This window comes from Orcinus orca, chromosome 14, assembly GCF_937001465.1.
Source record: "Orcinus orca chromosome 14, mOrcOrc1.1, whole genome shotgun sequence".
NCBI classification, from domain to species: Eukaryota; Metazoa; Chordata; class Mammalia; order Artiodactyla; family Delphinidae; genus Orcinus; species Orcinus orca.
The window spans coordinates 87,780,297-87,797,796 of NC_064572.1; the positions used below are offsets into that span (position 1 = coordinate 87,780,297).

Consider the following 17,500-nt stretch of genomic DNA (forward strand, 5'->3'; position numbering starts at 1 on the left):
ACCTTTAGTTATTACATTTTTGTTCTCTTACACCTTAGTCATTAATGTAGAAAAACAAATTCGTTTACTTTTGTGGACCGCAGCAGATTCACAACTTGTCTTCCAGTTTTTACGTCTGAATCATATTTCATTCTGATGACCTGCTCGGGCTTCGTTCATTTTCCTGTGTACATGTCTGTCTGCCTCACGGGCAGCCCCTAAATCCAAGACCTCAGTCCAGAGGATGCGTCTTCTAACTGCTTAGTTTTATGGGTTCTTTTGCGCTAAAGAATTTAATCATGCTGTTTTGTTTGCAATTCACTTAAAAACAAAAAAACCTCACATTACTTTCCCAACAATTCGTATTGGTCAGAATCTCACGGTTTTCGTGAAATGTCTTAGAGAGGAAAGGACCTCATGTTGGAGGGGAGGTGACATGTGGCGGGACCCAAACGTCCGCACGGAGCTGGTGACAGGGCGACTTGCGAAGGCCCAGGGTCTGTGTGTTGCTGAAGTTTGACTTACACGCCTGCCTGCCTGTCACCCTTATCGAAATTCTTCTCTTTTAACAAGCAGTCCATCACTTGAAAGCATTTGGTTAGCAACGTTTTATGCTGTTTTTTCCCTCACCCCCTCCACCCATCCCCCACGTGTGAATACCCATGCGCATACGCGCGCGCGCACACACACACACACACACACACACACACACACACACGTCCGCTCTCCATGGAGGGCCAGGAGGTCCTTGAAGCCCATGAGCTCAGGCTCACGGGACCAGGACGTGAGCGCCCACCAAAAGGTGCCCAAAGCATCTGGGGATGAGCCGGATGGGGGCTAGACAAGCCAAAATAAAACCAAATACGTTAAAACTGCAGGAAAAGCGCTCAGCAAAAGAAAGCTTAGACACAGACAAACCAATAGAGTGAGGGCCATGGCAGGTGAGGTGGGCGGGAAAGCCGAGACCGCCAGTGAGGGAGGGGAGAGGGACGCCGGGGCGGGGGGCTCTGTCCCAGGGACGGGGGTCTGACCCGCGAGGGGGCCTGGTGGGAGCAACTGGGCGTGAATCAACAGAAAGGATGGCACAGAGAAAAGGAAGCATCGCAAATTAAAAAGAAGGCATGTAGCATGTGCCTACCATTTTCCAGATAAGAAGGGGCCGTACCTTCTGACGGGTCCAGGCGGCGGGCCCGCCGCCCGTGTTTGGAGTTGTTGTGCACAAACATGTTGTCAGACACGGCCAGCACGTGGCCATCCACGTTGACCGTGGTCGACACGACAACCTGCAGAGACAAACGCAGGTGAAACCGGGGTCGGAGGTGGAAGCGGGGCCCTGCCAGGTGTCAGGCCCCTTCAGGGGTGCCCGGCAAGCCAGCCCCCAAGGTCTCGAGCCGGGCACCCACTCCTGCTCCCGGATGCCCCTCGAGGCCACGTGCGCGCACAGCGTTTTTGGCTAATGGGGTGTGTGGGCAGTTTTGCTGTGACTCACGATTGCTTCTCTTCCAGACCCGCTGCGCTAATTACAGTTTAATCTCCTGTTATGCTAACAAGTGAATTCAATCCACAGAAATATTCTTCTCACCATTAGCTTCAGAGACACCCCTTCAGCCACTCACTTTAAAGCTATTTTGATTGATCTGTTCACATATTGATGAGATAGTTGATCTAATTAAAATGAGTTCACTGGAGACTGTCCTTCCTGGAAGAGTTGTGAGGATTCAGAGTTGCCCCCCTCCCAAAAAAAGGCTTCATAAATCAGAAGCTCCTTCTGCTACCCACATCCTAGCATCAAATGATCCCTGGGTCAATGTCACAATTACGTCCAACATCTGGTAATGAACGTTTTTGCATCTGAAAAGGCCGAGCTGAATAGGAATAAAATGGTTTCAGTGCAGGGAAAGTGCCCTTTCTCAAGTTCATGGTGAAGGATGGCGAGGATGGCTAGCACCTGCTCTACCAAGGGAGTCTGATCTTGTGGGAGGGAAAGGCGCAGCCCTGAGGTCCAGGTTCGGGGTGGGGGTGGCCGGGGAAGAGATGGGGGCCGGGCTCCCCCACATGCTCAGTGCTTCGCAGAAGTAAAAAAGGAAGTCACACTGGCAGGGACGGCCTTGAGGACCCCAGACGTCCTCCCAGGGGAGCTTGGAACAAGCACCCCAGAATTGGCACCCCCCACCTAACGGACCCAGGAAATAGGAAATTACACCGGCCTTGAGCATTTCCTTGGACAGAGGCGGGTCTGTATACTGCATTACTTCCAGAATAGCTGGGGTAGCACAGATTTGAGCACAGGTTCAGTCTGGGTCTTACATCAGGACCTGGGGGCCGGAGCCTGGATTTGGGGTGGAGAGAGCCCGGTTCTTTGCCACGTTTGGGCAGTGGAGAGGGCTGGTACCACCTAGAGAACCACGACCCCACGGAGAAAAGCTGGGCAGGAGGGTGGGCACACGTCAAGGCATGCCACGTATGGTGAGTTCAAAGCCACAGCTACAGTGGACCTCCGTTAATGACGAGCCAGACCGATGCAAGATGCTAATAACAGAGGAGAGTCGGGGGGAGGGGAGGCCAGGGGCTCATGGGAATTCTTCACTTTCTGTGAAATTTTTCTGTAAAACTAAATAAAACTGCTCTCAAAAAGAAAGTCTACTAGTTAAGAAAAAAATGATACATAAAAGTGATTGTAAATAAATACGATTTTTTAAAAAGCAAAGCTGCACACTTATATGTTAATACATCTGGGAGTAATTGACTTTTTATAAAAATCTCAGGCCCCACAAGAAGCCCGTGAAGCAGGACCAGTACCCACTGCACCCACAGCCCCGCAAAGGAAGGGGACACCTTCCCAGACGACTCTCTCTGGCTGTGGGCACTGCCAAGATCGTTAAAGTCTCCACAGCATCAGGCCCCTCTGTGCCCCAAAGTAATGTCAGAGCCACCACAGCATCCCCGGGTCCAGGCTCAGACGTCTCAGCATCATCTCTCTCAACTATCTCCGTTGCCCTAGCAGGGGTGGCTCTGACCCCACTCTGGGGCCACTACTCGCCTGGCAGCCTCTACGCAGGGGACGCAGGGCTGCCGGGGTCACAAAGGCACCCTCCTGGCAGCCTGTCCACCAGGCCCCGCCCTGGGTGCAGGGGGACCTCTACCGACACTTCCCCCGAATGGGGTGCAAAGACACAGGACTAACCCCGAGCTGCAGACTTGATTCTCTTTACGTTCCTAGACCGTGAAAAGTTAAAGAAACAAGAAAAGGTAAAAATCAAAATAAAAAGGGACACTGTCGGGCTTCCCTGGTGGCGCCATGGTTGGGAGTCCACTGCCGATGCAGGGGACGCGGGTTCGTGCCCCGGTCCGGGAAGATCCCACATGCCGCGGAGCGGCTGGGCCCGTGAGCCATGGCCGCTGAGCCTGCGCGTCCGGAGCCTGTGCTCCGCAACGGGAGAGGCCATGACAGTGAGAGGCCCGCGTACCGCAAAAAAAAAAAAAAAAGAAAGAAATAAAAAAGGGACACTGTCTTTGCTCCGTCGTCTCTATATAGGTCAGTCACCAAGGGAAAAGCATAGCTGAGCAGAGAAAGCAGACAAGCTGTGTTTGTTTCTCGGCCGGGCCAGCCCTGCGGTGCACCTACAGAAAGGTGCTGAGATCGTGGTGCCCGCTGGAAATGTCGTGTAAGCCCTGATCTAGTGTTAAGTCCAGTTAAACCTCCTGAGAGGCAGAGAGATTAGCTAAAGAGAGGGAGGAAGTCCTTCTAGTAACTGCGGGCTCCACCTGCGACTGACGCTGCCTCAGCCACTGGCGAGCCAGTGTGTGACCTCCACTCTGCTCGATGGACCAACGTGAAGCCTCGCACAAGAGGAGCGGAAGCCCGCCCCACTGTCTGCAAGAGACGCCGCCCCCAGGGTCAGGGCATGGCTGTCGGCGGGTCCACCGGCTCCACCGCTCTGACTGGTTGGTTGGATGTCAAGACAGATGTCACATTTCGCCTGAAGACTGAAGCATAACTTACATTTCTAAGAAAAAGCCTCGAGTGATTTGATGGCAAACTAGTCTAAATCCCACAGAAGAAGTATCTGGTAACATCCAGCCTAGCAGTGAGCTCCCAAATTCTTCTCTGGTGGGTACGGACCAGGAGCCACCTGGTTTTGGATCCCAGCCCAGATATTTTTACAATTAAAATCAGCAAAACAATCCATCATGTTTGCTGAGCACCCTTCACCCCGAAGTCATCTCCTAGTCATTCACAAACAAAGGCAAGAAGACCATGACCGCATCAGAATTCATCCCTGAGCCCAACTGGCTCTCCACGCCTCTCCTCAAGAGGAAATCCTCTGATCTGAGGATAAGTAACCAGAGGACTAACGTTAGCCTGGGTTCAGGAACACGGTCTAGCTCCGAGGTGTGGAATTAAGGAGGCGAGAACAGCCCAGCCTCAGGGGAGGGAAGCTGAGCTGGGGAGACATTCTGGAATTGGTAGAGGGCTGCGTGGAACAGGTGCAGCCCCCTCAGTCCTGAGTACACCCCATATATTACCTAGCGGTCCTCCCCTACCACAGATCAATCCATCCCTAAGGAAGAGCTTCAGCGTGGGCTCCAAAGTCTAACCAAGTGAACAAGCATGAAGAGCAAGATGCAACTGAGGAAACAGACGAAGTGAGATGCCAACCTTAGGAGGACTCTACTTGCAAAAATCCTGAAACAGTCATTTTGAAACACACCCACCGGACTCACCATGATTGAATGTAAGACAGACTCCACCTTAACCCACAGCCCCGATCACTCTGATTTCGGGGTACCCCGCCGCCCGACACAGAGGGCCAGGGCGGTGTGCACTGCCCCAGGAGGCAGAGGCACACCCTGTCATCAGAGCAAAAGCGCAGGTCACGTTTCCAGAGCCAGCTTCACTTGGTCACGGGCCACGACTGGGCTCCACGACTCTGGCGGCCTGGGGTGCCAGACCATTTCTAGAGCATTCGATTTAAATGTTCTTTCAAATGAGCCCATCCTGGCTCATTTGCACCCAAAGCCCCTGAGAACTAAAGGTTGGTTTCCGAACAATTGCAACTTCAGGGAATTCAACGTTCACAGTGTTAAGTCCGGACCGCGGTCCAGAATCGTGTACCTGGAATCTTCGCATGTCCCGAGGGTTGCCTGCATTCTTCAAACAGTTCTGATTGCACTTGAGGAAAAACTTTAGAAAGAATCTATAAAAATACAAAAAATGGACATTCGTTAGGGTTATCAGACAAAAGACAGACTTTTTTTGAAAGACACTCTTGCATGGGGAGCCGACCCCCATACCACCTGCTGGCTGCCCCGTAGGGGGCGATAGGGAGAGAGAGAGAACTCGGAGAGGCCAGGCAGGCACCTCTGGGTCCACTGGCCACTGTGGAAGATCTCCACACAAGGAAGCGGTGACTTACATTTGCCTGGACACTGGGGGTTTCCAAGCTTTATCATAACAACCGTGACTTAAATTGGCCATTTCTCACCTGGATCTTTGCACGACCATTAATCACTGGGGACCTGTCCACCCCAGAGAGGGCTGCCAGCTTCAGCAAATAAAAACACAGGATGCCTAGTTAAATTTGAATTTCAGATAAACAACGAATAATTTTTTAGGCTAGGCCTGTCCCAAAGCATACCTATCCTAAAAAAAAAAAATTGTTTCTCCGAAATTCAAATTTAACTGGACGTGCTAAATTCTACCTGGCAACTCAAGCCCAGGGACCATCACTGCCTAGGTAAACAGGATTTTAAAGATGGGCTTTTCAAGTTACAATAGGTATGACTCTTAAGAGAAGATCTGGGGTGCTGTTTCAAGGGCAGCAACGACTTCTATGAAGTCGTTGGTTTTAAGGGACCTACGTGTGGTTTTAAGGGACCGATCAAGGCCCCCCCTCACCCCCCCACCATGAGGCAAGGAAACCGTCGCTTAGGGGGAGGGGACCAGGCGCTGCCCTGGTTGGAGGGAAGGCTAGTCGCAGAGCTGTTTCTGCTTCCCGCCAAGGCCTGGCCTTGTTCTGAAGCATGACGTTTCAGGGGTCCTGACAGAGCGTTGAGATGCTGTGACAGAAACATCATCACCTTGTCCTCCCCATTCCCGCGTGCTCTGTGACAAACATGGAAGCTCTAGCTCACAACAGGAACGCGTGGACCCCGGGAGGCCTGGCTGCATCGCCAGCCACGGGAGAACAGGGGGTCTCGGCCCCGCACCAGCTCGGCTCGTCTGGAGAAGGCCGCCCGCGTCCTGGGGCCTCTGGGCTGACACCCTGTCCACGAGGCTATCGACAAACGTCCCCTCTATCTTCTTTCCAAGTATCCTCTGTCCTAGTGGTTGATGACTAATTTTTTATGAAGTTTCACACGACTTCCTTGACTTCAAGCGGACAGTCAAGGTTCCTTGCAGCTGACTATCATATCAGAAAATACAAAGATCTGGGAGACCGAGATGCACGTCTCCAGCTGCATTCCCAACATGCCCTGGCCGACTTTCCACCAGGGCAGAGGAAAAGCCGACGGATGGAAAAAGAATAGTGGCCACGGAATTTCCTTACATGCCGCACGGCCTCACTATTTTAGGCCAGAATTTACATCTTTTATTAACTCGCCTCACCTACACACTTAGCTCGCCGCGCCTCTGAACACCATCTGCCGTCAGCATACAGGAGGCCGCCCGGCCGTCCACCCACCAATTTCTAACAACCACGGTGCAATTAAGCCCCACGCACTCTGCAGCGAGGGAAATGAAGCGCACCTGCGGCCACCCTGCGCCCAACCGCGTGAGGGCCTAACAAGGTGAGGGCGGCACAAAGTTATCGTCCTGTCAGGCAATTAGGTTCTCACTTTGGGGGCAGCCACATGGCGCAATTACGCCTCACGTTACCACCCAGCTCATCTCCAGGCAGGCGCCGGCCGGAGCCGCTCATCTGCACGGAGCCGACGGGGGGAGCTTTCGTGCGCTCTGATTTCTGCCCCCACCAGAGGAGGTTTCTTTAAATTCCGTGATGTCTTTTTAGCCAGCTCTCACCCTTTCACCACCCGGAAAGCAGAGCGGGCACTGAGCCTGAACGGCCCTCGCCAGGCATGGTCACTGTAGGCGTGAGCGGCCTGGCCCCCGTGGGCCTTCACTACCGCCAGCTGCAGAAATGGGCAGGGTTGGGCGCTGGGCCCCCTCACCACCCCGAGCATCTCGGGGTCAACTCCGGAGCAGCTGGGTGTGTGTGCACGCACACACACGCTTACACGTTTTGGGCGCGTAGGCAACGGTAGGATTCTTTTCAAAGTTTCTCAAAAAGCAGCGCGCGGACTTAGAAAGACCTGCAGGTCTGGAGCGTACGGCCCTACAGAGCAGGATCCCTCCCGGGCACTCGGGCCCCAATTACACAAACGAAATAAGGCCCAACGTGCGTGGGAACGGACGCAGGTTGGGCCCTTATGGAGGGAGAGGAGCCTTGCGCTTAGCGTTCACCCTCATTTCAGTTCCTCGAGGATCCAATCAGGCCTCCTCGAGGTGGGCGGCACGGTCCAGCCAGCGCGTGGCTCCCGACCCCGCGCACCGTCGCATCCGGGGCGAGCGTGTGCCTCTGCTAGCGAGGGCTCGCGGGCCTTGGGGCGTGCGGGTAGGGTGAGAACGGAACGCGGACGCGGGAAGTCAAACAGTAGTTCTCATCCTTTACTCAATTACCCTTTAATTGGCTTTTTTTCTAAGAACTATCTGACAGGCACTTTACATATCTCACTTCTAGAGTCTGGTACACAGAGGATTTAATACTCTTGTTATGAAAGGAAAAATCTTTCCTATGTCAGAAAATCTTTGGCTTCAACACCAATAAACTCTTTATTACTGCTAACCATGGATTTGCTGCTCGATGGCAAAGAGGCGATAAAAACTCTAACCTGTCATTAGTACATTACGCTTAATTGTGTACAGTGTGCTCCCGGCTGCATCTGTTGGCCCATCATCAAAATGACCATTATGTACACTAATTCCCTGACCCTGTCTTTATTTCCCTAAAGAGTCATCATCTTTCACAGTAGGTACCAGAGTAAATCAAGCTTGAAATATGGGCTTTATTTACTTGCTTCTCCCAGGCAGGAGGGGAAGCAGCAGCTCAGGGCAAACGGCTACACATCCGTCGGAACTCCCCAGTAACGTTCCGCTCGGAAACGGCGCACAAAATGCTGGAAAGTTCTCAGCAGCGATTAGAAGGGGGAAAGGTGTGATCTCATTACTCTGGAAGTCAGGTTTCCTCTTTTAGGGCGCGCGGGGATCAGCAGAGAAGCCACGTGGGTGATCTCCTTCGCTCTTAGGAGAGCTGGTAACAACAGGCTGCCTCTCCCGACTCTGGGGCATCCTGTGAAGATGAGCCCAGGGGCCCTCTATCTGGGAGGCAGGGGTGGGAGAGCTGCTGGGTCCAGACACTGAGAGCTTGAGCCTGAGCTGGAGACTCCAAGGCCACCCTCCCTTCTGCAGGGACAGTTATGCTCAGCAGAAAGTTCAGTTTGGTCTCGGTGGCATTTGTGCCAGCACCCTCCCCAATAATGCCAGTGCCCCCCGAAGTGCTCAGCGGCAGGACACGGGCACCTTCAGCGGGGCTCGAACAGCAGGACTGACCGTGTTAGCTGGAGCCCACTCCGGGGGCTTATCACGCAATAAGGGGCGAGCCCTCACCTCAGTAACGGATTTCAAAGTCTGCTCCCCTTCTGTGTGTTTAAGCTATGAATTAGTTCATTTATATTTACTTTTATGAAGCTGATTAACCAGGGCTTCTCTGTCTGATGAAAATCATTTTAATTGTAGTGTTAGGCTCCTGTGTAATATCCATTACATTATGAACTGTTTAAATTCTACATGGGTATTGTGTAAATTGGCCCTTTGTGGGCCAGCAGGCAATTAGGACCAAACACTCTCCTTTAAGCGGCCACAGAACTTTGTGGTGTTGTTCAGGACAATCAGAAACAAAGGAGGCTGTTTAATTGTAATTTAATGGAATATCAAGGAGTCCGTGGCATTAGACGCTGGCAACAGAGAGCAGGAGAGAAAAATTAACTGCAATTATGTTTGATTAAAGCTATCCTTCTCAATAATCAGCGGTCCTGACAGGCCATGGGGCTCTAGTGGGTTCCAGGATGGCAAAAGGTGTTGAGCAATATTAGGGCCAATAAAGGGGGTATTAGCATCGCTAATTACAGCCCTGCAAAACCTGTAAAGGGGGCCTCTGTGTATTGTAATGTGTGAAGTAATTGGCCAAGGCCGTTATCAATTACATAAGGAATGAATTTGGTTTGTCAGAGAAAAGCTGATGAGATGCATCTCCTCTGACACCGGCCCCTTCCCTCCTGTTTCCAGTAGCTAAGAACTTGCCCACTCTTACCCAAAGCTGCAACTTACCAATGGCCAAATCACTGATAAAATTATCTTGCCAGCAAGCGTTAGGTAATTAATACCACTCATCCTCGCTGCCTTCCCTGCCACTGCCGTTCCTCACCTAGCCGAAGCCACTAATCATGTCATAATGATTTCTTTCCCTCTGGTCAAAGGAGAAATGGATTGTCTCCTTAGAAATGCAGTGGGCTTGGCGTGCGCACCCTGGTGATTGAGGAGAGAAAGGAAACTTGGAGCTGTCACAACGGCTGTCCTTTGCATGTGGCTATCACATGTCTGCAACTACCTATTCGCACGCAGCATCTCAGGAAACACTATATGCAGAGATTTTAAAAAACTTTTTTAACTGTCGAGTTTTAGACTGTCTCGGGGCCTGGTCTTGCGGGTGCTTGGAAACAGGAGTGACCGCAAGCTTCAGGGCCATGAGGCTGCAAGCCGGGATACCCAGGTGGGCCCCCTGAGCACGGGTGATGGGCACACCCAGGACAGAGCTCCGGCTTCCAGCAGCCCCTCCCGCATGTGAGCCCAGCCTCAGTCCGAGCGGCCACGGCCTCCTCTCCTGGCCCTCGATCACAAGTGACGTGGGAAACCTGAGTCCAGGGTCGAAAAGTATTGGTATCTGGGGCAGGGCTGGAGGTCCCCATTTTCCACCTTAAGGCTGAGCTCTTAACAAGCAGCAAACTAATGCCGCTGGATAGGCCTCCACGTCACCCATCAAAACTCCCAGAGCATTTGTGTGTAAATCACGGCGCTGACAGCTTCCGGGGTTCCGGGAGGGCAGGGACCCCCTTCCTGATCGAGCCCCCACGTCTTTAGTGACCGCATCCAGGACGCAAGTCCAGGAGGCTCTTTTCGTACCTAATAACCTTGACAAGGAAGAGTGAGTAGAGAGAAGCGGCCAGAAGACGCAGCTGGGAAAGTCGCCACCCTCTGGTGGCCGCCAGGGGCTGCGGGGCTGGGGAAGTGCCTGATGGGCACGGGGTCTCCTTTTGGGGGGGTGACAGAAATGTTCGGAAGGAGACGGTGGTGGCTGCACAGCCCTGCGACCGGGCTGAACACCGCTGAACCGTTCCCCTGAAAGCGGGTAACTTCGTGTGCCGCCCACCTCGCTTCCATTCGCCACCACAGCGAGGAGGTCCCCGTCCAAAGGGACGAGAAGCCCCACAGGGCAGCGGCCCCTCTCGGGGTGTCGGTTGCTGGGGCCGCTGCTGCCCTCTTGAAGGGAAATAGCGAAAGAGTCAAATGAAAAGATAGAGACTTTAAGAGCCTTTTCCCCGACTGATAAGGAAGTGACCGGTGGTGGAGTGCTTGCCTCCAAGTCCCGGCTAATTACTGGGAAGTCCCTGAAAGCAGTGGCCGCAGCTGTGGTGTGCGCCAGGCCATCAGTCGCTGCGGTATTGATTACTGAGCAATCCTAGCCGATCGGCTTCTGGGGCTCAGAGACAATGTGCTTCCTTCAGAAAACCTGTAATGAGCAGTTCCTATACACGAGTACACTCTGCTGACATCAGATCTGTGCACTGAGATAGTACACAGGTCAATACGTATCGGATTTCCAAACTGCGAGGGTCTTAATGTCAGGCCTCTCTTTTTCTCCCACTCCTGCCATTAGCTATGACTGGGCTCACGTCCTGTAATGCCATACGGGAGGGAAAATCTGCTCCATTAGTCTGATTTATTCTTCAAATATGCCATGACAAATTGCTTTAACACCAGACTTATTAAATTCTTGTGCATTTCAAGTTATGGGTCGCATATACTGGTAGTGCCTGCATGACGTCATCAGGAAGGGGCCGGGGGGGGACGGGGCTGAATTTTACAGCTGGGCCCAGATGGCCTTTGTGAGGGGCCTCCCTCCCGGGCAAGAGGGCTGGGGCTGCCCGGCTCCCCACTGCGGGTTCCCGGTCCCCGTGGGCGCCGTCCCCCGGCACGCAGGATATCCTCCATGTAAATGCAGATGGAGGAGGACTTGAAGATATCCACGGCTTGACTCGCGGTTCAACAATTACTGGCCTTTGTCTGGAGGTTCCTGCTCTACTGTAGCAGAGGCTGTCTCTAGTGGACCGGGGCTATTTTACTTTCCCTCGCTGTAGTAACCACACCGCATTAACAATATTTGTACTACAATCGCCAAGGGACCCACTTCCCAGATTCTATCACTTCTTTATCTCCTGACAAATACCTCACTATCGAACATTATTAGGTTTAGAAAATTAACCCTTCGAGGTCCACAGCCATACCAGGCCCCACCGTCCCTCCAAACAGCCTTATCGCTAAATTTCTGCTATAATGGTTTTTCGTTTCATCACAATTTCAGCAGCGGCTGTCAAGAGGCACTTACAGATACCATGATCTTGTACTTGTGCAATGATTCTCATTAAAATGATGCCAAGGAGATCTGATGGGATTTAATAGCTTTGCCGGCCAGTTCCATCTCCACGCCCATGACAGATCCTGCCGAGCCCTCCTTCTGGAGAAATGGGTACGACTCGCATTAAACTTTTCTGGGTGGCTTTAATGTGTTCAGATAAGTAAAACCCAGGTAGACGTTCTCGAAGCAAATGCGTGCCCAAGCTCTGCGCTTTTCCGTTACCCTCCCTGGCTTGCTGTCAGGATTCTAGTTAGTATTTTCTGTAACTGTTCCTGATAGCTCATGATAGTTTTGATAAGGTTATCTGTTTAAAAGAAGTCAACCGCACAACACAAAAGAAATGTGAAGTGCGCTATATTTACACCAGGGTTCTTGTTTCAAGTGCCTATCTTTCTTTTCTCCCCCTTTACCTATTTCTCTATTTCTAATGGGCGATGCGGCATTGACATTATTTCCCCAGCAGATCATTCGCCCTGTCAATCAGTCTGTATTTTGTCTTTCGCTGCGGGCTCATTAAAACAGCTTCCTCACTCCCTCTGGACACTGCTCTCTATTTGCCAGCTCTGATCACGAAGCTCCTTATTTAAGAAAAATGCCAGCATCACTTGTCTCACATCAGATGCACCCCCTGACTTGTTGCCAGCTCCAGGGGAGACTTTTACAGAGACTTCGTGTGCAGAGATTAAGTGCCTGTGCTTATCCGAACTTAGGGTTTCAAACCTCTCCCACCGAACGGGCGTGCGTTTGGAGGGATCTGAAGATAAGGGGATCACCCTTCTTGCCACTCTGATTTCTGTCGGCAGCGGAGAGCATCCTCAAAACAAACACGAGGTTTTTTTGTTTGGGGTTTATTTCCCCCCCCCAATCTCCAAGTGGGAGAGACCTTGTTCGTGTTTTCCTATTCAGACACACGTTTTCCTAGTCCATGCCAGCTTGCTTAATTAAGAACCATCATCTTCGTGGGCTGAATTATTAATAAAAAAAAAAATCACATTTTAAATCAGGCCTGTGCGTGCACACAGGACACCAGTGTCGAACCTGCCTACGCCGGCCTCTCTAGCCTTTTAGGTCCTGATTAAAAACTTATTAAAACATTATAAATGATTAATGGGAGCCCAGCTCTCAGTGGCAATTATTAGTTTTAATACAGGTAATGCAGCTTAATGAGGGGCACATGTGTGCAAAGCTTTACCTTCATTACTCCTGCGTGTCAACAAATACAAGAGAAATGTGTGTCCGGGTCATCCATTACTTGAAACAGCACCGAGCCTTCCCTCTTCCCCTCCCTTTGTTGATGAGCCAGGAGCCGTAAATTAAGCCCTTTCTGTGGCTCGGGGAAGAACCAAGGTGTTCAGATCACGGTCCCGCCTGCCCAGCTCCCCACGCCTCCGTACAGCCCTGTGTGCGAATATTATTGCACAGGTTCTCTTTCCTGGAGCCCTTCGTCACGTGGGAATTTTGCACTGGAATTGCTGCAGGTTGTCATTGTCTCGGCTTGGAAACAGGAGCTCCTGACACTCCGAGCCGATTGGGTGTCTTTGCTCCAGTTTGGAAACATTCGTGGAGGAGTTTCACTCCACCCTGCCAGCGCCGCATTCGTGATACGTGGTTTCCCTAAATATCTGGACGTGGTGCGTTCTAAGTGCCCGCGTCCTGGTGTGCAGGGATCGCGCACACCCGTGTCCCCCCCGGCCAGAAAGGCGCTCTCAGGCTGCACCGCAGAAACACAAGGAAATACCCGTTGGCGGGCACCCGGCTGCAAGGCGGAGATGTCGGGGCGAGCCCGGGCTGGGGAAGAGGCTGGATGCTGAAGAGACGCACGTACGATGCTGAGAGTGGGGAGCCCGCATCGCTTCGCCCGCCCCACCTGGGACCCTCAGGCCGGGCCTGCGTGCAGCCCACAGCCGGGAGCGGGCGGCTCGGCCCAAGTTCCCAGTCACCTTTTATTTTCTGTTTTTGTGACAAGCAGTCAGACCCGGGCTGATCTCCACTATCTGTTTGAAGAGTATTCAGGACTATTTGCATCACTTTATCGCTAATGTATAATATATGGCTTTAAAGTGGGCCCAAGCACTGTCTTGTTACCGAGCATGAGAAAAGTAAGGGCAATAAAGATACATCAGCCGTCTCGAGCACAGCGGCTATCGTGCGAGCGAGAAAGGTTGCTGCTTCGAGTTAAGAGGCAACCTCTCTGCCTGCCTAAGACAATGGAAGAGCAAAGAAAATGTCAAATCAAGAAAAGCTGGATTTAGAGATGAGGCGGCCCAGAGTGACGCCGGTGCCATGTTTTGTGAAACTATGATGCTGTTGGCAGCAAAGACCCGTGTTTCTGATTCATCTAGGGCCGCATGGCAAAGCCTTGTCAGCCTGTGCAAGGCATAAATAATTCAGGGTGAGAGACGGCAATTACAGGGCCCTGCACAAGCAAAATGAATATTTTATGAGGACTAAAACTGCTCTGGAATGAATCACACACACGGCGTCGCACACACATGGCAAGGGGCTCACACATGGCAGCCCCAAGAACAGAGAAGCGCGGCCCTCATCTCCTTCCAGGCTGTGGACTGGAAACCCAGCCGATGGTAATCAGCGAACACAAAAAAGCCTCCCCCCCACCCCCACCCCTCGCCTGGCCAGGGCTGCCGGCTCCCACGCTCCCGAGAGATGCTCGGCCCCTAAAACGCCCGGCAGGGAGGCCGGAGACCCTTGACTGATACAGCCCACGAGTCTGATGCTAAGTGCATAGTTCTGAACTAGCATGGTGGGCTTGCTTATTGTTTCAGTTGTTCAAACTATTGCTAGGCGTCAGCTGGGAACCTTCCATTGGGGAGCAGGTGATCTGGATGCCGGTCCAAGGGGAAAAAACAGCTCTGTTGTCCTGGATGAAACTGAAGAGAGCTGAGGTAGGCGGGGCCGCGTGAGCCCGGTGAGCGTTACCCTCACCGCCCCAACTCCCCGCCTGAGTTTTCATTTCCTTCCCAGGTGAAGCACGTTCTGCGCTCTGCCTCTGTCTTCTGGACCTGAATCCTACAGGATCCAGGTCACCTAACAGGAGGGCCGGGACTACGGCTTTTTATGTCCAAACTCGCACGCAAAAGTTGCTTTCCTCGCTTTGAAAAGCGGTACCCTGCTAATGGGGGTAGGATTATGGCAAAAGAGATCTTAAAAGGCTGAAAGGATGGTTTCATCTGTTACATTTCCTCCAAAAAATGCTCCTGAACTGCTAGGAACAAATAACAACATTGTTCACAAGGCCGAGGAGGCCAGTCCCACTGGTGAATGGCCATTGTGTTTGTCCAGCTACTGATACCTGGGCTTTTGTGGAGGAAAAAAGGCCGGGGGCTGTGACATCAACACAGCACAAGTGTCCCTCTGTGCAGACACCCCGAGAGGGTCCTCACTGTGGTGGAAACCAAACACCAGATCCCTCAGAGAAGGATTTTCTTTAAATCCAACTCCAATGCATTGTTTATGAAAACAAGGCTATTAGGTATATTAATAATTTGATAAATAGGGATTTGCCCTTAATTATTCATGAAGAACATTTGGCAACAGTAAAATTATATTCACAGAACTGGTTTATAAACCAGCTAATTATAAATTAAGTATGCAAGAGAAAATTGCTAACCTTGAAATTAAAATATTTTATGATTCTGCAACTACAAAAAAAAAAAGGTAGAGAATGATCAAAACCCCAGTGTGAGCAGAGAGTACACAGGACCCTACAGACGGCACAGTGTGGGCTGGGGGAGTGACAGCAGAAAACATGGGCCAGGAAAAGTGGCTCCACCTCCCCCTGCAGCCCTAGGAGTGGAGGTGGCCTCCAGGCAGCACCACTCTGCTTGTTCTGCTCAACTGCAACTCTCCAAGAGGCTAAGCTGACAGAACCAGCATCCATCCCGACGAGGCAGCTTAGCATCCTCAGGAAGGCCCTGCCTGCTCTCTGCAAAGGACACGGTGTGTCCCCTCTGCCTGCTGTCCAGCCCGGGCACGTGGACAGGCCAGCGTGTTCCCATCACTGTGCTCGGGACCCCCAAGGAAGCCCCCGAACGCCCCTCTGACCCCCCACTTCACTACCCTCCTACTGGGGCGGGCTCCACACTGAGCTGGGGGTCCAGAGGGACAATATTGGTGCTGATGTCAGAGAGGCCCGCAGTACCGCCGGTCCCCACTAGAGGGCTTCTCATGGCGGCGTCAGTGGGGAGCAGGCAGATGCCCCGGTGCTGCCGGGATGCAAACAAACTTGGGACCAACCTTCCTCTGAGCTGGGTCATCCCAGCTCACTCTCTGACTCTTCCAGAGGACTTCAGGGTCAGAGGGCTCTGTCCACACCCACCCACGGCCTCCGCAGCGCAGCCCCCCCCCCCCCCCCCGCCCGGAGCTAAACGCCAGAAGCACACCCCTGGTGAGTTTCACAAACATTTCCCTTTCCTCATCTGATAAGAAAAGATACAGCAAAGCTCGCTGGTGGGATGAATTGGGAGATTGGGATTGACAATATATACACTAATATATATAAAATAGATAACCAATAAGAACGTGCTGTAGAAAAAAAAATTCTAAAAAAAAAAGACACAGCAAAGCTTTCCTTCACCTTTTCACGACTAGATATCCTCACCCTTAATTTGAGATGTCAAAAGAATTAAGGAAAGTGACAGGATGAATTAATTGAATTAATTTCTTTTTTAAAAGAAAGAAGCAAAAAGTCAGACATATTCCTTAACTTCTCTCCCCCTGGCTTTGCCCCATGTGCCGAAAAGGCAGCCTGCAAGGCTCAGAGGGCACAGGGGCCAGCCCTGCCTCTGACGCCCTCAGACGTGTTCACTCAGATGCCACGTGCCGTCTTCACTCTCCTGAAACAGAGAGAAAATGAGCAAAATCCACTGAAGTGCCGTTGCCTCTTTTTGCTCATGAAGAGTCTTGACTTCCCCGAGAGTCAAAAGCCCCGTTAATTGCTCCCGCAGCAAAGACTACGGCGCGGGGCACCCCTTCCCGCCCCTGCGCCACCCCGGCACTCCGAGACACAGCTGCGGGTCAGGCAGCCAACCAATCGGGAGGGCTCCGGGAACTCAGATAATGAAAATTTTTTCATGTATAAAATCCTTAATCAAAATGCTAGTGGCGTCATCTTGTAGTGCAGACACTGCAACTTAAAATTAATATACAACAGAACCTTTAACAAAAGGAACACCCCCCGGCCGTGCACTACAAGCGCTCCTGAACCGTGGCCTGGAGGGTCACGCCGGGCTCCTGCGTGGCACTGACCCCGCCTCGCGCCAACAGCACGGAGATCAGAGAAACAACGGCCGCTGCCCCGGCGTCCCCGAGGCCCGGAGGGACTCCAAAATTTGAGGACAAATCAGCAAAGATGATGCCCCGCGGCCGGCGCCAAGACACCGAGAGGTGTGTCTCGCAGGAGGGCCGGCCTGACTTGGGACACGGCTGGAAGCCACCTTCAACCTATTAGTTTTAACTCCATCAGCTTGGTCGCTGAGGAATATTTTTATCATTTGGACTAGACTATTTACCGTTTGATAGGATACATTTCCTTCTGTACCTCTGGGATGCGCCACAGATGCTAAGCAACTTCCCCTAACAATATTTAAATTGCTTACAAAGCCTCTCTAAATATTTGCTATGTATTTAGCATGCCTAAGATTTGCCCGTTATCCCAAAGTCTTTTTGTTGTAAATTGCAATTTTACAACTTCATGCTCGTGATATATTTTGACAAAGCTCTGCTGACACCCTCTATTGGCCTCCAAAGGC

General features: G+C 52.0%; 1 protein-coding gene across 10 annotated transcripts in view; it reads right to left on the reverse strand.

Annotated features, from left to right (window-relative positions):
- The window catches only part of EBF3 (EBF transcription factor 3), a 117,067-nt gene that overhangs the window by 34,488 nt on the left and 65,079 nt on the right, over positions 1-17,500 (reverse strand). For 6 of the 10 annotated variants that reach the window (XM_033420718.2, XM_033420711.2, XM_033420715.2 and 3 more), the window contains exons 7-8: positions 5,096-5,177; positions 1,118-1,262 (exon numbers count right to left, since the gene is read on the reverse strand). In XM_033420718.2, coding sequence (XP_033276609.1) covers positions 1,118-1,262; positions 5,096-5,177 — 227 coding nt within the window. The remainder of the gene's footprint in view (positions 1-1,117; positions 1,263-5,095; positions 5,178-17,500) is intronic. The other 4 variants (XM_033420716.2, XM_033420712.2, XM_004265708.3 and 1 more) reach the window with 1 other exon arrangement.